A 19,769-nucleotide genomic window follows, 5' to 3' on the forward strand; every position below is an offset into this window, starting at 1 on the left:
TCCTTTTGTGTAGAGGTTTTCTGAAGCTTAGGAACATTTTGAGTGGAGTAGCGCAGGGATACTAAGATTAAGTCGCACGTTGCATTATGGAATATCATGCACTTCGAAGGTTGGTTTTGTATTACCCCACAGTCATTCGGTGTGGCCCACTTAGGCATAATATGACAAGGGTGAGCTGTAGGAATATTTCTAGTAAGGGTGGCGGACGAGATGAGAAGGGAGATTGTAGTGAAGACAATGATACCTCTAAGGATTTGGGGAGAGTGCCATCAAAGTTAAAACGGACGTATAATGGTGGCAAAGTTGCTGAAGAGGCCGATGTTCATGCTAATCCGTTATCGCGGCAAGGGAAGCAATTACTAGATACCCTAAGTTCCGCCAGGCCGAAGATGACTACCGGTTCTAATTTGCATTTGCTGGTTCCCAAAGTTGCCTCTACTGACCATATTCCCAAAAGAGAGGTGAATACAGAGGGCCTGTTTGCCGGCTATCGACCCTTGTTTTTAGGAAATTCAAGCTTCCCCTCCGATGTAAGAAAGGGCAAAAACTTCCATGATTTGGACGAAGTTCTTCCCAATATTCAGTTGATTGATGGTTCTGAGAAGGATGGGAAACTTAACGTTCAGGAAATCATTGAAGATTTACAAAGAACTAGCCTGAGAGAGAGCATTAGTAATATGGAACAGCCCTCATTGTCACATAAACGGAGGCCTGTGATACCGTGGGATGCATCCATAAGTGGGATGGTCTACAATGACATGCCTTTTAAACATGTGCCCAAAAATGTTGTCTCGAAACTGAAGCCATTCAAACTCGTACGTGTTGAAAGAAAGCCAAATTCAAGGAATGGCAAAAAACCGAGTATGATAAAACTTCAGTTCCACAATCGAAGAATCAACGATACGCTGGAGTTTGTGAATTTGTACCAGAATAAGACTCGCTTGCATGAATCGTTTTACAATGCGAAAACATATCAAGAATCCAAATATTCGAATACAAACACAAACAGAAGACAAAAACTGTTGAAAGCCAGAAGCGATTTTGAACATAAACTAAAGAACTATGCGTATAAACACACTTTTATCAAAAATGACCAGGAACTATTTCGTAATGAGCTGACCAAGTTGAACAGGGTACTCGCAAGAGAATTTAAAAAACTAACAAAGCTATCCATACATAACGAATTCAAAAGAGAGCATTTACCCTTGGCCGTTTACGTGAGCAAATCTAACGGTACCAAAAAGCTATTTCAAAGATCTTTGAGAATGAAAATCATGGACCATATATATCCAGTTTACACGACAATACTATCTTCCCTGACACATTCAAAAGACTTGAAGAGATTCGAAAACAAAATTAAAGAGTCAATTGAGAAGATTGTAACGCGCTTGTCAGATGAGATCCCGTCCACATACTTCTTTCAAGATGGAGTGGATTGTATCATTCAACCCAGCCCCATTCATAATTTCAAAAGAATGCATTGGTTAAGATACACCAAGAGACATAACACATTCTGGGGGAGGAGTATAAATAAAGACGTTCAAGTGAGTTTCAATGACAAATATGTTGTTACAAGGAGTGGCGTTAGATATACGCGGTATCCTACTAATTTGAATACACAACTACTGGAAACTGCATTTGAAGAATGGGATTATTATGAATGATTGGTTCTGCTTTTGATTTTGCTTTAAGCATCTAAACGCATATTCACAATTCATGTAAATATTATGCATATATGTCTTGAACATACTTTGGAATATATAAATATGTAGTTGGGTAAAAGATTTCCTATTCTTTCCTTCAACAATGGCTAGTACCGTTACTGGTCAAAGTTGTAGAGTTGCCGTCATTATCTTGGTTGTCGTCTTCATCCTCGTCTTCATCCTCGTCTTCGTCTTCGTCTTCGTCTTCGTAGTCTTGGTCTGAATTGAAAACCACTTCTTTTGTCGAGTAAATGTATACACCAGGTCTGTCCAGCCCTAACCGTTTTCTTACCATCGCCTTTCGCCGTTTGGTGTCCTCATTTTTTGAGCTACTGCTGTTATTGTTGTGACCTACACTTTTCTGGACAATTTGGTCTGTAAAATATAAAATCTTGTCGCGAGCACTACTCAATTTCTTGAATGCCAGTTCCTTATAGGTTCCTTTATCGTTAAAATGTATTTGGTCGATACTCCTACCTTCGGATACCTGATCCTCTGGGTCATAGCGAGATATGGTTTGCAAATCGCATATCTCAGAACTATTCGATGTGTCATTTCTATTTAATGTTTCATGAGATTCTCTTCTCGTTAATGCGTTTTGAACCCTCAAGGCATATTTTGCAAATCTATAATCTTGCTGTTCCTCTTCAAAAATGGGCCTCCCCAAGATGCTTTGCGCTTCTTCTTTCCTTTCCAAAACGTTCAACCTATCCAACCATTCCCAGGTTATCACTGTTGAAGTGACATAACACGTAGTGTTGAACACGTCGCCCAAATCGGATATCCATAAGTTTGCTACATCAGCAAGAAAGAACCCTGGCAATAAAAGCAACACGATGAATGTCAATAACGTAAGCAGCCCCATTTGATTAAGTTTAAACCATAACTTTTTCTTCTGCCAAATATGGTAGATGACGATTGATGCGTATGACGTCGCAATAGCTATGCGGAATAGATAAACAAAGGGTCGCAGAATTTGCCAGTTTTTTTTATGTCCTTTCACATGGTTGGAAAACGGCGGAATCACCCATAAAATATTTGCAGTCATTACTAGGACCACGCCAACAAAAAAAATAATTCTCTTTTCCTGAGCTCTTTGGAATAACCTAATGACTATACCAACCTGACAAAATTGGAACATTAAAGTAGCAAAAAAATCCAGAACAACGAATGTCATATCGTCTGAGAATAAATGAATAATGGAATGAGCCCGAACAATGCCGTATTGGTTATGCTCATTTTCTAATTTACGCAGTACTTTGACGATAAAGATTGTCAAGTTTAGCGAGGCTATGAACGAGGCAATCCTTAATAATTGTAAGATTCTCTTATAAGCACGTCCACTGATATTGATACAGCAAATCACAGTAAGAAACACAGTAATGACAAAGTTGGACGTTATGCACAAAATCACGGCATAAATTGCGTACTGAGAAGAACCGCCAACATAATCACCTACTTGGATGAAAGTTTGCCAATCTTTAATCACTTCATCAAGGTACCGATAGGGGGATGTGGTTTTCAATGCCGTAGATATGTAAACGGGGACAGTTTCACAACAATAACTTCGGAATGTTATATCATCTGCAAATAGTGCAGAATCTCCAAAAAAGGGCAATTCTACCAGCACACCAGAGCCTAATTTCATGGGATGGCAACTACCGTAGGTATTGGACCCTTCTGAACCGTGTCTCCATAAGTTATTGCTCACCAAGCTGGCCATCTCATCGATAACTTTATTTTTCACCTGTTGCTGAAAACAGTAGTTAAAAATAGACTACTTAACTGGATGCACGCGTAAAAAGATAATACAAAAGCACACCGGGCCTGTAATACCAGTTTGATATCTTCCTTGCTTCCTGGTAATGGGGCTACTTGAAAGTGTTTTCTCTTTGTTTGCTTCTAAAACGGGTTGTATCTTGTTTGAATTAGTACGGGTTTTCGTTCGGGTTTCAAAACAACTAAGATCAACCTCGTATATGTTACGTATAAAGAAAAGAGCTAAAAATAGTTAAAGGGACACTTGCAAGCTTTGGAAAAGTCACTAGAGCTGTGTATATTAGAGCCATTGTTATCAGCATGCAAAACGACCAGCAGAGGCTCTCTCTACACAACAGGGCGGTCTTCACACATCCATACAAGAGGCTTGGAGGAGCGTTTCCGGTGAAATCACCGTCTGTGCCCAATTTCCACGACAGAGTCCATCCTGGACACAGCTCCAGTGATCCGGCACTCGTTAATGATGACTCTATACTAAGTGATCACCCCACTGTTGAACGGAGCTGTTTAGGTCAAGTTTCCCCCTCTGAACACGATGGGAACTTGAGCGTTATTGATTTGTATGGAGATGAAGTAGAGTCTCAGCGTGTCGACGACGACGACGACGATGACGAAGATGATGACGATGATGATGATCAGGATGCCACACACAGCGATGACCTAGATCTGCTCCCTGGAGAAGGCGGCCAGCACATCGAATTGGACGATGTTACTGCTGGCACTAGCAAAAGTGCTAGCGCGGATGGTGTAAACAAGACACATTTTGACCGGTACGGATTCAAGAAGCAAAATAACTACATATCAGAATCCGAGTATGATAGGTGGTGGGGAGACTACTCTCAATACTGTGTCCGTCGTAAACACAAATGGCAGTTGCTGTTAGAGAAAAGTGGTTTACCAGTTACTGACGATTCACCCGCACGATTCCCATCCAAGAGCGAACGATTGAAAAGGTATGTTAGAAAGGGTATTCCAGCGGAATGGAGAGGAAATGCATGGTGGCATTTTGCCAGAGGACAGGAAAAACTAAACAAGAACAAAGGTATTTACTCACAACTTCTGCAAAAAATGAAACAGATTAAGAAACAGAACCCCAATGAAAAGCAAGTGCAAGACTTGGACATTATTGAACGTGATTTGAATAGAACTTTTCCAGACAATGTACATTTCCAAAGCGCCTCCTACAACAAAGAAGAGCCGCCGATTATCAAATCCCTGCGTCGAGTGCTTGTCGCATTCTCGCTGTATAATCCGAAAATTGGTTATTGTCAGTCTATGAATTTTCTTGCTGGTTTGCTTTTATTATTTTTAGATGAAGAAAGAGCCTTTTGGATGCTAGTGATTATCACATCAAGATATTTACCTGGAGTGCACAACATCAACCTGGAAGGTGTTAATATTGACCAAGGCGTATTAATGTTATGTGTTAAAGAATATATTCCTGAGGTTTGGTCGTACATTAAACCTTCCATTGATCATCACCAGCAAAATAACAAAACCTTCTCTCCGTCCAACAACAAAGTTCTATTCAATATGCAAAAGAATGAATTTTTGTACAGACTACCGCCAATTACTCTGTGTACAGCGAGCTGGTTCATGAGCTGCTTTGTTGGAATTGTGCCGATAGAGACGACGCTAAGAATATGGGATTGTTTATTCTACGAGGAATCGCATTTTTTGTTCAAGACCTCGCTGGCTGTGTTAAAGTTGAGTGAGCACGAACTTTCCAAGACAAAGCCTCGTAGCAATTCGCTTAACCATTCTTGGACTTCTAACACGAACCAGAGAAACGGATCAATGGGTCAAGAAGATAGTGATATGGAAATTTTTCAGGTGATACAGACATTCCCCAAGACACTATTGAACCCTAACGAGATATTTGAGAAGATTATTTTCAAAAGAAGGTTCAATTTGAATAGGCTAGATCAGGATGAAATCGACAGATGTCGAAAATTCGTTGCGGCACAACGTCTCAAGTTTAAGACATATGGTGAGCTTCTTGGAAGCGCAACATCAGAAGCAGAATTGACCAGTGCCAATGTCAACACAGATGCCAAAGGTACCCACATCACAAGTGATGCAGTTAATGAAGCATTATCTTCAGAAGTGTATGGATTCAAAAAGAGCCTAGCTGGAGTTCATTGGAATAACAGCATTAAGGAAAAAGTTAAGCAAATGAGAAAGAAAAAGGACAGGAATGACTGAGCCCTTTTCTCCTTTTTTGTTTTTGCATAAACCAATATACAAATAATCAAATAGCATATATGTACATAAACTTATATATCATTTTTGAGCATCAATCTTTTATAGATTTTGTTCACTTACCATTTTTCATGATTATAACGGCAATTTTTCAGCGATGCCCACTAGCAGCGAAATGAAAAATTTATTGAAGCTGAGGTAATACTGTGGACATTATGTGCAGACCCTACATACAACAAACAGAGCGCGAGTAATCAAGTGAAGAATGAACGGGATATTTGCTATTGAGAAGCCCAGTGGCATAACATCTAACCAGTTTATGTTGAAGCTACAGCATGCTTTAACTAAAAGTCAAATATTCTCGAAGGAAATTCAAAGGGCAACAGCTGAGAGAAGAGAGCAGTATGAACAGCAGACAGGTAAGAAAGCGAGCAAAAGAAAACTGCGTAAAGTTTCGAAGGTGAAGATGGGACACGGGGGAACGTTGGATCCGCTGGCTTCTGGTGTCCTTGTAATCGGTATTGGAACAGGTACTAAGAAATTAGCAAATTATCTTTCAGGTACTGTTAAGGTTTATGAAAGTGAAGCCTTGTTTGGTGTCTCGACCACTTCAGGAGACGTAGAGGGCGAAATTTTGTCCCAGAATTCTGTTAAGCATTTGAATTTCGACGATTTGAAGACAGTGGAGGAAAAATTTGTTGGGCAATTAAAGCAAACTCCCCCCATATACGCTGCTTTAAAGATGGATGGTAAACCTCTCCATGAATATGCTCGAGAAGGGAAGCCTTTACCCAGAGCCATAGAGCCTAGACAGGTGAACATTTATGATTTGAAGGTGTTTCCTGATTCCCTTAAACGTGATCATGACTATTCTTTCTTAAGGCCCACGACAGAAGAAGCGGTTGACACTGTGAAAAACTTGAATGCAAACATGCTAAATGATGTTTTGTATTTCTCAAAAGATTATACAGACAAGCATGGGCTGAAGTCTGAGGTCGCAGACGTAGGGGAGGCATTGCCATTGACTAATGAAGAAGAGCAAGAGATTAAGGAAGAAGGAGATTCTTACAGAGCTCCAAAGTTGCACTTCAAAGCAAATGTATCTTCTGGGACATATATTAGATCTTTAGTGAGCGATATCGGTAAGGCTATGAGGAGCTCGTGCTACATGGTGAAATTGATTCGTTTACAACAACAGGACTGGTCTCTTGAAAGAAATAATGTCTTTCAATTGGCAGATTTCACTGAAAGAGATGAAAAAGTATGGAGTAAGGTATTGGAAAAGGTCCTGGACGAAGGGGCAAGTGTTGATGTTATAGAAGAATTAACGAAAGCAGAAAAGGAAGTACCAGCTGATGTAAAGGAGGACGTGGCGCCTGATACTCAATTAGAAGATGAAGTCACTGCTGAAACAGTGGAAACTGATATTGTTGAGGAGTCGTCTGGTACTTTGAAGAGGAAAATTGAGCAAGTGTAAAAAAGAAAGAGGCAAACGTTTTCCCCATTTTTTATAAGTATATTTTCGTTTATCCATCCATTTGTGTTTATATATATAATTTGTAAAAAACCATTTTTTGTGCATCTATGTCGTTAAATTTTATATTTTTCTGGTAATTTTTTTTGAGCTTTGCTATGTGTCCTTCAAAGGATGAATCGTCATTAATGAAGAATTACCTATGTAGTTGCATGTTGCGTAGTCAACGTCCATGTAGAAGTTGTAACTTTCGTAAAGTAAATCTTCCGTGGATTTATCATTAGGGCAGGCAAACCCGAAATCACTGGGGCAGTTTCGTACTAACGTATAGCACATATCAATACAAGGTAATATTTCATAATAATCATCTAAAGGTTTGATGTATCTATTCAGATAATCATTACGATTTTGCGTTTTATCTCTGTGAGTAAAGTACTTGGAATATAACGTGCTACATCTTGGAATTGACACTGCACATACCCAATCACGATATGCTTCAGCGCAATCTTCACAAGCCATGATCGGCGAATATCTTGCATCTTTGTCTGCGTCGCAAGATACCAACTGTAAAGCTTTGCTGAAATTTGAATATAAAGCCTCTGCAATGTGATCATAAGTTTGCGCCATGAGAGTCTTATTCTCCACCGAAAATGATGATGTGGGTACAGAATAAGCAACGTCACTACAGAAATCCAAATCAAAAATTAAAGAGCATGCATTAGTACTTTTGGTGGTGAAATAAACTTGTGAAAATAGCACGCCACCGACATTTGACAATCCATCACCGTTACTGATTTTCTTTGTTAGGTAAGCGGTATATGTTGTTGAGCCGTTTAACCCGGTAATGTAAAACATTTCACTTACGCTGCCACCGTACTCTGTAATCTTTTTTTGGATGATCAAATCGGTACTCTCCAGTGGATTTGTACTGTTTGTTGTAACTGTTGAGTTTGAAGTGTCTTGAGATGAAACCAAATGCGGTCCATTTTTCACAGCACATAGAGATAGATTATAGTTTTCATTTAGCCGAGTCGACTCTTCGTACGAGTAAACATATAGATCGTATAAGGATGGATCATATATTGAGTAGTTATGGTAAACCTTTGCGTCAGCGGTAACATTCCCTGTGGACAGTAACGCAGAGTGCATATCTGTGTCTAACACCTCTACCCAGGGTCTTACGTCCCATTGGAAGACTAAATCATTCTCAGAGATACTCAATCTGTACTCCCAGATACCTGATGTGTCAGAACTGGACAGCGGTTGTTTTGTCGTGGCATTCACTAGCTCAGTGACCACATAAAGGTTTGAGTAGGTGGAGGTGGCATTCGAGCTAGACGATTGCACTGGACTAATGGCCAATGCTTGAATGTAACCATTTTGAAAAACAGCACTCTGGCCAATACCCGGGTTGTCCAAAACAGACTCATTGAAAGAATAGTATATCATTAATTCAGCCCCCGTAATATTTTCGGGCATGTCGCAAATATTACCACTAATGAACATCAGTACTTCGTATGTGGGTGCGAACCCGTAACCGGAGGATTCTGCATCGATGGTGAACACGAAACTGTCCTTTTTGCCAGCAGTTAAATTGGAGAGGATCGGGGTCCATTCGTAGATGTTATCGGAATTGAAAATGGTTTGTTGACCAGTGGTCATGATGTTCTTGCGCCACCCATTTACACTGGGTACTTCTAGTGAAACATTCTTATGTGCGAAAGGGTTGAAGTCTTCGAATATTGCTTGAATGGTTGCCGCCAACAAGCAATAAACTACAAATAGAAACTGCCAAACAATCATTTCCAGCAATTACGAGCACTAGGCTGAGTGTTATGGCTGATACTATTAGTCAATATGGCGATCAGCCAGTTTTAGTTATTGGATCACGAAAGGCAGTACAGCGGTCCTTTTAATTACGCTAGCAGTTTACCCAAGAATAAAGTATAGGGCTCAACGCCATCGCATCGAAAGATACTTAATGTAGCTTTTTCAATCTTTTATTTTTTCTTGCTTTTCCAGTACGCGCTTTCTTAAGAAACAAAAAAGAGGATATATAAATGAATATGAGATGAATAAATTTTCAAAAATTTGACGAATGCAAGGAAGGGATACCCCAACAAGACGGATTCAGGGAAGGATGTCAATAAATACGGGCAAGAAGAGCAAAGAGAACCTTCCATGGGTCGAGAAATACAGACCTGAAACGCTGGACGAAGTTTATGGACAGAACGAGGTGATCACCACGGTTCGTAAATTTGTAGACGAGGGCAAGTTGCCGCACCTTTTGTTCTACGGGCCTCCAGGAACCGGTAAGACCTCTACAATCGTTGCTCTGGCGCGTGAGATATACGGAAAGAACTACTCTAACATGGTTCTGGAGCTAAATGCATCTGACGATAGAGGCATTGACGTGGTGAGGAACCAGATCAAAGACTTCGCCTCCACAAGACAGATCTTCTCTAAGGGATTCAAGTTGATCATACTAGATGAGGCAGACGCCATGACGAATGCCGCGCAGAACGCATTGAGAAGAGTCATCGAACGGTACACCAAGAACACACGGTTTTGCGTTTTGGCCAATTACGCACACAAGCTTACTCCTGCGTTGCTGAGTAGGTGCACGCGGTTCAGGTTCCAACCTTTGCCCCAGGAGGCCATTGAACGCCGGATAGCCAACGTGTTGGTGTACGAGAAGCTGAAACTATCGCCGGACGCGGAAAAAGCTCTGATAGAGCTTTCCAACGGTGACATGAGACGTGTGTTGAACGTCCTGCAATCGTGCAAGGCCACTCTAGACAACCCTGACAGCGAAGAGATCAGCGACGATGTCATCTACGAATGCTGCGGGGCTCCAAGGCCGGCCGACCTTAAGATCGTGCTAAAATCGATGCTGGAGGATGACTGGGGCACCGCGCACTACACACTGAACAAGATACGTAGCGCCAAAGGCCTGGCGTTGATCGACCTGATCGAGGGCATCGTAAAGATACTAGAGGAGTACGACCTGCAAAGCGAGGAGACAAGAGTGCAGTTGCTAACCAGGCTCGCCGACATCGAATACTCCATATCCAAGGGGGGCAACGACCAGATCCAGGGCAGCGCCGTCATCGGCGCCGTTAAAACCAGCTTCGAGCACGAAGCTGCCGAGGCTAAAGTATAACCAAAATATGTATGTATAGATACACTATGTACATAACTGCATTGTGCAACACCACACACAACACGCAATAAAGAAACAAATATCCGTCTCTCATTTACATACCGGAAACCGTAAATCAATTGGCGTCTGCCCGCTCATGGCGGGATGCGAATCGCCAAACCGCTGCTGCAAGAAGCATTCCTCTTACGTGACGGAGCACTATCTCTAATTCCCTAAGGCCTTGTGAGAGGCAGATCGTAGGCTTACCGTTTTGCGCTTACCGGATCGGGCAGTGTTTCCCAAAGGGGTAACGTCGGCACGAACGAGAATTTCGTGTTAAAAATCGCGTCCGGCGCGAAAAATTTCGCGGAGGCGTGCGACGCAAAAGCGGCTCGAAATGTCGGGAGCCAAATAAGGCGATATGGCTGTGGGAAAGAATTTTGGCGTTATGTAGAAGAACAATTGGAATAATGCAGTGGTGGTGGTAAAACATATATAAGGCCCTTGGGCCGGCGTGGTGAAGAGGATTGGGATTCCTGTCTTGCGTTCTTGTGATGGTGTGTTGACCGGAGTACAGCAGCAATCGTCCATTGTCAACATCAACAACATTATTAACAACATCAACATGTGTGAATACAGCAAAGCTCTACATATTCTGCTCAAGTCTCCAGTCACGGACGACATAATAAAATTCTTAACCGACACCACGTTGAGGGTCCTGCCCTCGAGCAACTACCCAACGCCTCCCTGCTCTCCAGGCGGGAAGCCCGTGGCCAGGTTGCCATCGCTGATGACTTTCATCACCAGACTGGTCAGATACACCAATGTGTACACGCCCACGCTGCTCACTGCCGTGTGCTATCTGAACAAGCTGAAGCGCATCCTTCCCAAGGACGCAACTGGGCTGCCCTCCACCATCCATCGTATTTTCTTGGCCTGTTTGATACTGAGTGCCAAGTTCCACAACGACTCTTCGCCCTTGAACAAGCACTGGGCCAAGTACACAGACGGTCTTTTCACGCTAGACGATATCAACCTCATGGAAAGACAGCTGCTGCAGCTGCTGAACTGGGACCTCAGGGTCGACACTGAAGACTTGATCCTGGATCTACAGCCTCTACTGGAGCCCATCAAGCAGGACTTGGTGAGGTCCAGCGACCAAAGAAAGAGAATAGGCATGATGATGGCCATGAACAAGAGGGCCAGTGCAGGCACAAGTCCTATCGCTTCCAACAATAGATTCAAGCTTTACGAAAAGCAAAGAAACGTGTCTATTGCATCGGACCTAAGTTCTGCCACGCTTGTTGACAGTTGTAACGACCTAAGAAGGCTGAAAGACGTCACCAATATACCGAACAGCACGCGTACCAACAGCAACTACGTGAAGTCTGTGGAGAGGTGGAACGACAACGTCAACAGACAAAGTTGGGATCTGGAACAGATCATGAGCCAGCATGGGTTTTAACAGCAACAAGACAGCCCCTGGTGGCTTTGGTGGGATACAAAAGATTTTGATAGAACAAAGTCAACGGATACTTAATATATTACATATTTACATAAACAAGGATACCTAATAAAAGCAATTAATACTAATTCTAAGAATCGTTTTTGATGTTTAATATGCTGCAGTATACGCACAATAGTAATGCTAGCAATAGACTCAGTGTTAAGCCCTAACTAGTTGCGCCATAGTTGAACGCCATCCGGGTGACGCTTTCTGTAGAGGAAAAAAAAGAGGAAGAAATCCTCCCCGAAAAGTATAAAAAGCGAGCATTATTTTGACTTATATTCAACTATATCCCATCACTTCTCTTACTCCCTCTCATCCTCATAGATTCATAACAACAACCAACCATCCTCATATGAATCGGGCTCTTCTTTGATAAGTCTATCAAAGGCATTAACATTTTGTTTCGTATTAATACTTATAACGCAAAATGCAAGTGGAATGTATATTAAAGGGAAATTGAAAATGACGAGAAAAAAGCTGTGCACCAGTCTGAACTTGGACGCCAGATGTACTCAGGCGTCCTATGAAGCATTAAGTATACCCAAATTTCTGATCCATTTCCCTTTATTTCCATTCTTTTCACTTTTGCAAGTGTATTATGAACAAACTGTCAACGTGAATCCGTTCATTACAATTAGTATACGTTCTATGTATTTTTCAATCTTTGTAAACTGTAGAACAGTGCTTGCGAGCCGAAACGCTCTGTGACTTACGTTAAGCTGTGTGCTGCATCGCACTTTATTTGCAACTGTATGTACGCGGGGCTCAGTTATGTTATATCAACGCACACTAGGAACTCTCAACTGCCACCGTATCACAGCACCAGACAGATTCTTTAGACGGTAAAATACCGAATGTCTTGTATTATTTTTTAGTTTCCTCTAATTAGGGAGTATTTCTTTCATTATTTTCCTTTCAAAACCGTGACATTAAAGCAAAACAATAAATAAAAAAGCAATTATCTAAAATTACGAGAACATCTCTCTCTCTTTTCTTGCAAGATGAGAATATCCATATCAATCGATGATGTACTGGGAAATGTAAATACAGACACAAGTATACCTCCCATCTATATTTCCTACGTATAGCCTATCGGTTTTGCCATTATTCATCTATGTTAACAATTGAAGCCACGTCTGTGGCGCAAAAGATATATATAAAATGATGGCATCCTGTTACGCTCCTTTGCTTGCATTATGCTAGCCCTGTCATTGACAGCACCTTCACAAAATCATCTATATCTTAAGGCGAATATGCTTTTGCTTGCATATGCATTGCAGCAGCAGCCATTTAAGAAAATATTACACCCACACACCTCTACGTCCTGAGAATTTTGCTGCGAACACGAAGAGGCAAATTTCAATTTAAAGTAATTTACGCATAGAAGAGGTTGCCAAGAAACTTCAAACGCATTAAGGACAGAAGTTAGAAAGCGCCTGTATCCGAGAAGTTCCGAGTTTCCATCTACCTGCGCGCACTGTGTGTATCTGCTTACTGTTACGAGATTACGCTGTGTTTTGAAGCAACACCGACTGCAACTGGAAATCCTTGAGTAACCTACCATGTTCTCAGCACAAAAGCCAATGTATGGCTCTGGGACAGGCATAAATATGGGTGCCGGTGGACCCCCTGCAAACAATCCAGGATCGATGCCTATGCCCGGAGTCCCTTCGTCAATGGGCCCAGGCATGAACCAACAAATCCCTGGCGGTGGCCCAATGCTAATGAACAATACTCCCAATAACAATAATAACAACAACAACAACAATAACAACAACAACAACAACATYGGCAATAATAACAATAATGGTAATAACAACAATAACAATAACAACAACAGCAGTAGTAACGATGGTAATGCTGCCCGTGGCAACATGAACATGGCCAATAGTAGAGGCGCAATACACGCATTAGATGATCCTAATGTGTACCATTGGATTTGTCAATTGACATACGGCCCCCAAAAGGAACAAGCGTTGCTTGAACTTGGTCGCAAAAGAGAACAGTTCGATGACCTTGCTGTGGTTCTTTGGTCTTCGTTTGGTGTAATGACTTCGTTGCTGAACGAAATAATCTCTGTTTACCCCATGCTGCAGCCTCAAATGCTATCCAACAACTTATCTAATCGTGTCTGCAACGCGTTGGTTCTTTTACAGTGCGTTGCGTCGCATCCAGAGACCAAACACCTTTTCCTCCAGGCTCACATTCCACTCTTTCTTTTCCCCTTTTTAAATACGACTTCGAGGCAGAGGACATTCGAGTATTTAAGATTGACCTCATTGGGGGTGATAGGTGCATTGGTCAAGAATGACTCACAAGACGTAATAACGTTTTTGCTCAGGACCGACATCGTACCGCTATGCCTAAGGATTATGGAATCTTCATCTGAGCTCTCTAAAACAGTGGCGATTTTCATTTTACAAAAAATCCTATTGGATGATGTCGGATTGCAATACATCTGTGCTACATTGGAAAGATTCTACGCGGTCACTAATGTGTTGAAGGATATGGTGGAGCATTTGACCGTGAGTACGCCACCGGGAAGACTACTGAAGCACATTATCAGATGCTACCTAAGATTGAGTGACGATTTGGAAGCACGCAGGTTGCTGAAAGTCGTATTGCCCGCCAAGTTGAGAGACAACACTTTCACCGAAGTGCTAAGAGACGACGTCGGGTCCAAGAGATGTTTGGCGCAATTGCTGTTGACGCTAAACGAAGAAACCTCATGATGCATCCCATAGATATATTTCTGTTTTCCTGTTTTTATTCCCTGTACTGTTTTCATCCTTGCTTTTTTTTTAGTTTCACTTCCTCATCTCTCCTAATTTTGTATAGTTATATTTATACGCATAAAATGTATCAATTTTACCCATTTTTTATTACGGTTTGTCTACAAAAGACGAATGTATCTCTAAATTGCTGTCGTTATTATCTTTTGCCTTGTACATCACCCGGGGAACGCCCCCCTGTGTCACGCGCCACGACGCCACGAAGCACGATTCTGTTTTTTTTCGAAATCTAAAGGTTTCTTCAAAGATCAATGAAAACATACATAGGCGTTTTTGGTTACGAGTTGCCTTGTTGAGAGCGCAATTCTTCACGAATAAGTGCAAGATAGGAACCGTGTGCGCTCGTTACCATTCTGATTCTTGAGTTAATCCGCTAAACCTGTTTTTTTTTGTTCTTTACAGCATCCCAAGTGAGCTCACAAACAACTAGAACAGATTATAACACACAACATCACAAAACAGGCGAATAGGACCAAGAAAAGGGGCAAAGCTAAGTTATTAAGTGAATTATCATGTCTGCACATACGTACAAAAAGTTCGAAAACTCGAGCTCTGGCGATTTGCCGGATAAAATGACCATCTATCAGGATTGTATGAACACGTTTAATGAATCACCTGTAAATTCTAAGAGATGTCGTTTGCTGATTTCACGTTTACTAAGACTGTTGGCTCAAGGCGAAACCTTCCCCCAAAATGAAGCTACCGCACTGTTTTTCTCCATCTCCAAATTGTTTCAACACCAAAACGATTCTTTGAGGCAAGCTGTTTACTTGGCAATTAAGGAATTGAGTGGAATTTCAGAGGACGTTTTGATGGCCACTTCTTCGATCATGAAGGACGTTCAGAATGGTTCGGATTTGATCAAACCTGATGCTATCAGATCATTGACTTATGTCTTGGATGAGTCTACCGCTTTTTCAGCCGAAAGATTACTGAAAAGTGCCGTGGTTAGTAGACACCCTTCAATTTCTTCGGCAGCACTATGTACTTCTTACCATCTGTTACCGATTTCAGAAGTCACTGTCAAGAGATTTACGAACGAAACTCAAGAAGCTGTCCTGGATTTGAAGCAGTTCCCAAATCAACATGCTGGCAACGAATATTACCCAAACTCTACTTATATCTCCCAGTATCATGCCCTTGGGTTACTTTACCAATTGAAGAAAACTGATAAGATGGCATTACTGAAATTGGTTAGACACTTCTCTGAAAACAACTCCATGAAGAATCAGCTGGCCAAAGTAGAACTAGTCAAGATTGTTAACGATTTGATTTGTAGAGATCCTCAATTATTCAATCAATTTAGACCACTGTTATCTGACTGGCTTTCCAACAAATTCGAATCTGTTCAGTTGGAAACAGCAAAATCAATCACCTCATTTGCTATCCGCAATTCGCGCTTAGTCGCTCCAGAACTATATGCAGCTGCCATTACTGCTTTGCAATCTTTATTGACTGTCCCTCGCGTCTCTTCTAGATTTGCTGCATTGAGAGTTTTAAATAGAATCTCTATGGTTTCACCTGAAAAGATTGTCGTTTGTAACCCTGAATTAGAATCTTTAATCAACGATCCTAATAGAAACATTTCGACCTATGCAATTACCACTTTATTGAAAACGGGTACTTCCAAGAATATATCTTCTTTGATTTCCACCATTACTAATTTCATTCACGATGTTAGTGATGACTTTAAGATCATTATCATTGACGCTGTTCGCACCTTATCGCTAAACTTCCCACAAGAATGGAAATCTGTCTTAAATTTCTTAATCGACGTTTTAAAAAATAGTGAAGGTGGATTCAAATTCAAAAACAGTATCGTTGAAGCATTGATTGATATTGTTTCATTTGTTCCACAATCTAAAGAAGTTGCCTTAGAAAACTTGTGTGACTTCATTGAAGATTGTGAGTTCAACGAAATACTTGTAAGAATATTACATCTATTGGGTAAAGAAGGTCCATCAGCTCCAAATCCATCGTTATATGTTAGACATATTTATAACAGAGTAGTATTGGAGAATTCTATCATTAGATCCGCTGCTGTGGTAGCTTTATCCAAATTTGCTCTAACAAAGAACGATCCTACTTTATATGAATCAATCATAAGTTTATTGAAGAGAATCGCTAATGATAAAGATGATGAAGTTAGGGACAGAGCTACTATTGCTCTCGAATTCATCGATTCTGCTAGAAATAAACAAGATGTTGTGGCACAAAATCTAATTGAATCCAAATATTATTACGATATTCCATCATTAGAAAACAAACTGAACGCTTATATTTCCTCCAATAATGATTCGTTTGCTACTGCGTTTGACGTTAAGCAAGTTCGTAAGTTTACCGAGGACGAAATGAAGGCAATAAATCTGAAAAGAAAGCAAGAACAAATCTTCAACCAAAAATCAGAAACAACCTCGGATGATATACCAGAAGCCGACGGTGCTGCTTCGGAAAAAAGAGCAGATGCCAAGTCCTTCACTGGTCCAAACTTGGATGACCACCAGGAAGATTTATTAGCTACGAAGTATGCTGACGAATTGTTATCCATTGAACAAATTAAACCATTCGGTCAATTAGTAAATAGTTCCAGGGCTATCTCATTGACTGAGCCAGAAGCTGAATTCGTGGTAAGTGGTATCAAACACCTATTCAAAGATAACGTTGTTTTCCAATTCAATATCAAAAACACTTTAACAGATATTGCCCTGGATAATGTTGCTGTTGTTTGCTCTCCAGAAAATTCTGATGAAGCTGTACTAGAAGAATTATTTACTTTACAAGTAGACAGGCTACTACCATCCGAAGAAGCAGCATGCTACGTTGCATTTAATAAATCTGATGAAATTGTAATGGAGGGTTTCCTAAACAACCTAACATTCACAACGAAGGAAATAAATTCTGATACTAATGAACCATTTGAAGGTGATGAAGGTTTCCAGGATGAGTACGAAATCGATTCTATTTTCTTGAGTGCTGGTGATTATGTTAAGAGTTCTTTCACAGGTAATTTCTCTGCTACATTTGATGAATTACCGGCTGAAGAAATTGCTGTTTTTAATATCCAAGAAGACTTGTCCATACAAGAAGTTGTTGACAAGATTATCCTAAACAGTAGCTGCTTGCCAGTGGAAAGTACTCAATTTGCTCCAAGCGACTCAAATTCCCATGTCTTAAAATTATATGGTAAGAGTGCTTTAACTGGCTCCAAAGTGGCACTACAAATCAAGATGATTAAGAGCTCGAAAGGCCTTGCTTTGAAAGTTCATGGTAAGGGTGAAGACAGCTTGTTGTGTTCTGATCTAGTAAATAGCTTGATGTAGTAAATCATCAAACATTTATCTCAAATATTTCCCACCCTTCATCATTCCATCATTATCGGTTGTATTTCCCAAAGAGCTGTATAAGTTTTCAAAAGTACTTACAAATGAAGGGATTCAGAACAAGAACAATAAGAAATCAAAACAATAACGGATAGAATATGACGGATCATCACCACACGAAGAATAAATTATGTAATCTTTGTATAAAGAAATCTTTAAAAAAAAAATACTATAGTAATTTTACAAAAGAAAATTATCTGATGAAGGCAAGGCATCTTCAGAGCTGAAAAATGGCTCTGTGACTTCGTAAAAAAACAAACAAACGACGTTAAGGGACTCAGACAAATTCGAAGGGCATACTGCACCTAAGGGAACGCGTTAAGATTCTTGCGATATTCAACACTCGTAACAACGTTGTCTCTGGTAAATATGGATGCTGACGAATTAGAATTAAAAAAAAACTTAAGAATTTTAAAAAAGGAGGAGCTGCTTAAAAGGAAGCTATCAAAAGGGAGTAATGACCGAAAGAGAGACGTCGCATACAAGAACAATTCCAAGACTAGCTCAATATATATATCAGATCTTCCCACGGAAAGGATAACAAAAGAGGAACTGACGGAACAGTTTTCCAAGTATGGAGTAATAAGAATGAATCGGGATGGTAAACCCCATTGCAAGCTATATGTGAACGATAAAGGTATTCCCAAAGGAGATGCTTTGATTATTTACTCTAAAGAAGAGAGTGTCACATTAGCAATTGAAATGATGAATGAGTCGAATTTCTTGGGAAAGAAAATCAAGGTAGAGAGAGCCCAATTCGATGACAGAGAGAGTATCAATATAGACAACAAGGAAAATAGTACCAAAGCGCCGGGCGAATCAGAACGACCAGTAAAAAGACTGAAACCAACTAACTTCAAAGATGATGGGGAGACTGTAGACTATAATGACGATGAAAGCCTGGCCAAAGCTGACCGAACTGTGGTACTTGCCAATGTGTTCGATATTTATAAACAGTACACACAAGACGACATCAATGACATAAAAGAAGATCTGTTGGATGGTTTTCAGGAAATTGGCCAAGTGGACAACCTTTCTGTATCTACCGATAAAGGAAAGGCAACTGTTGTTTTCAAGAGAAGTAAAGATGCCCTAGAATGTTGTAAAACCATGAATGGACGTTATTTTGACGGCCAAAAGTTACTTACATTCATGTTAGGAGACGATTATGCTTCAGAAATCAATCGCGAGAGTGAAGCAAGTGATGTGGAAGATGATTTGATAGAGATTGGCGAGAGATAACTACTCCTATTAATCTTAAGTGTTGAAGTAGACATATAGGCAAATACGATATAACAAATAAGAAGAAAAGTACCACAATATGAGGTAGTGCCATTATAGGCTTAGCAATTTTTTTGACAAATTGTCAGAAAAAACAAAAAAATGAGCGGTACGAGAATCGAACCCGTGTCCCCACCTTGGAAGGGTGGGATGATAACCACTACACTAACCGCCCTAGATTATTGAAATGTAATGAGGTACGTTATCTATTTGTAGCAGAGAGAATATAAATATCGTTTACCGCATTCAGTTCAGATTGTTTGCTGGTAATATTAGAACGTGTTGGAATAGTTGTATTCAGACACTCGTTCATTAATATGGGACATAATCTGAAATCAGAATAATAGTAATAATATATTACTACCGTTGGAACAAGATTCAACTATTGTCCATCTATTACTAATATATACGGTGCTAAAAGATGACGTAAACTACGAGACCAGTAAGTTAAGATTCAAAGTGTCGTCGAAATTAATGGAAGCTGAAGCGCAAGGATTGATAGTGTA

The 19,769-nt window shown here is 40.5% G+C and overlaps 10 protein-coding genes and 1 non-coding gene across 11 annotated transcripts; 8 read left to right on the forward strand and 3 right to left on the reverse strand.

The window, feature by feature from the left end:
* Window positions 1–86: 86 nt before the first annotated feature.
* MRX6 (Mrx6p) lies at window positions 87–1,664 on the forward strand (the record flags this gene model as incomplete). Its single annotated transcript, XM_018367477.1, has 1 exon — window positions 87–1,664. The coding sequence occupies one exon, from the start codon at window positions 87–89 to the stop codon at window positions 1,662–1,664; it is 1,578 nt and encodes a 525-aa protein (XP_018219601.1).
* Window positions 1,665–1,800: 136 nt separating this feature from the next.
* On the reverse strand, window positions 1,801–3,426 carry RIM21 (Rim21p; the record flags this gene model as incomplete). The annotated part of the gene is made up of 1 exon (XM_018367478.1): window positions 1,801–3,426. One exon carries the CDS (start codon window positions 3,424–3,426, stop codon window positions 1,801–1,803), a length of 1,626 nt encoding a protein of 541 aa, XP_018219602.1.
* A 356-nt stretch (window positions 3,427–3,782) lies between these two features.
* On the forward strand, window positions 3,783–5,687 carry MSB3 (Rab GTPase-activating protein MSB3; the record flags this gene model as incomplete). The annotated part of the gene is made up of 1 exon (XM_018367479.1): window positions 3,783–5,687. One exon carries the CDS (start codon window positions 3,783–3,785, stop codon window positions 5,685–5,687), a length of 1,905 nt encoding a protein of 634 aa, XP_018219603.1.
* Window positions 5,688–5,949: 262 nt separating this feature from the next.
* On the forward strand, window positions 5,950–7,161 carry PUS4 (pseudouridine synthase PUS4; the record flags this gene model as incomplete). Its single annotated transcript, XM_018367480.1, has 1 exon — window positions 5,950–7,161. The coding sequence occupies one exon, from the start codon at window positions 5,950–5,952 to the stop codon at window positions 7,159–7,161; it is 1,212 nt and encodes a 403-aa protein (XP_018219604.1).
* Window positions 7,162–7,314: 153 nt separating this feature from the next.
* MID1 (Mid1p) lies at window positions 7,315–8,961 on the reverse strand (the record flags this gene model as incomplete). The annotated part of the gene is made up of 1 exon (XM_018367481.1): window positions 7,315–8,961. One exon carries the CDS (start codon window positions 8,959–8,961, stop codon window positions 7,315–7,317), a length of 1,647 nt encoding a protein of 548 aa, XP_018219605.1.
* A 295-nt stretch (window positions 8,962–9,256) lies between these two features.
* On the forward strand, window positions 9,257–10,321 carry RFC3 (replication factor C subunit 3; the record flags this gene model as incomplete). The annotated part of the gene is made up of 1 exon (XM_018367482.1): window positions 9,257–10,321. The coding sequence occupies one exon, from the start codon at window positions 9,257–9,259 to the stop codon at window positions 10,319–10,321; it is 1,065 nt and encodes a 354-aa protein (XP_018219606.1).
* Window positions 10,322–10,925: 604 nt separating this feature from the next.
* On the forward strand, window positions 10,926–11,765 carry PCL1 (Pcl1p; the record flags this gene model as incomplete). The annotated part of the gene is made up of 1 exon (XM_018367483.1): window positions 10,926–11,765. The coding sequence occupies one exon, from the start codon at window positions 10,926–10,928 to the stop codon at window positions 11,763–11,765; it is 840 nt and encodes a 279-aa protein (XP_018219607.1).
* Window positions 11,766–13,372: 1,607 nt separating this feature from the next.
* CAF40 (CCR4-NOT core subunit CAF40) lies at window positions 13,373–14,542 on the forward strand (the record flags this gene model as incomplete). The annotated part of the gene is made up of 1 exon (XM_018367484.1): window positions 13,373–14,542. The coding sequence occupies one exon, from the start codon at window positions 13,373–13,375 to the stop codon at window positions 14,540–14,542; it is 1,170 nt and encodes a 389-aa protein (XP_018219608.1).
* Window positions 14,543–15,114: 572 nt separating this feature from the next.
* Window positions 15,115–17,922, forward strand: SEC21 (coatomer subunit gamma; the record flags this gene model as incomplete). Its single annotated transcript, XM_018367485.1, has 1 exon — window positions 15,115–17,922. The coding sequence occupies one exon, from the start codon at window positions 15,115–15,117 to the stop codon at window positions 17,920–17,922; it is 2,808 nt and encodes a 935-aa protein (XP_018219609.1).
* Window positions 17,923–18,351: 429 nt separating this feature from the next.
* CUS2 (U2 snRNP complex subunit CUS2) lies at window positions 18,352–19,224 on the forward strand (the record flags this gene model as incomplete). The annotated part of the gene is made up of 1 exon (XM_018367486.1): window positions 18,352–19,224. The coding sequence occupies one exon, from the start codon at window positions 18,352–18,354 to the stop codon at window positions 19,222–19,224; it is 873 nt and encodes a 290-aa protein (XP_018219610.1).
* Window positions 19,225–19,366: 142 nt separating this feature from the next.
* Window positions 19,367–19,438, reverse strand: DI49_4462. Its single transcript has one exon. It is a non-coding gene; the product is annotated as a tRNA-Gly (tRNA).
* Between the last annotated feature and the right edge of the window lie 331 nt (window positions 19,439–19,769).

The sequence above is a fragment of the Saccharomyces eubayanus genome, chromosome XIV (assembly GCF_001298625.1).
Source record: "Saccharomyces eubayanus strain FM1318 chromosome XIV, whole genome shotgun sequence".
Lineage (NCBI taxonomy): Eukaryota > Fungi > Ascomycota > Saccharomycetes > Saccharomycetales > Saccharomycetaceae > Saccharomyces > Saccharomyces eubayanus.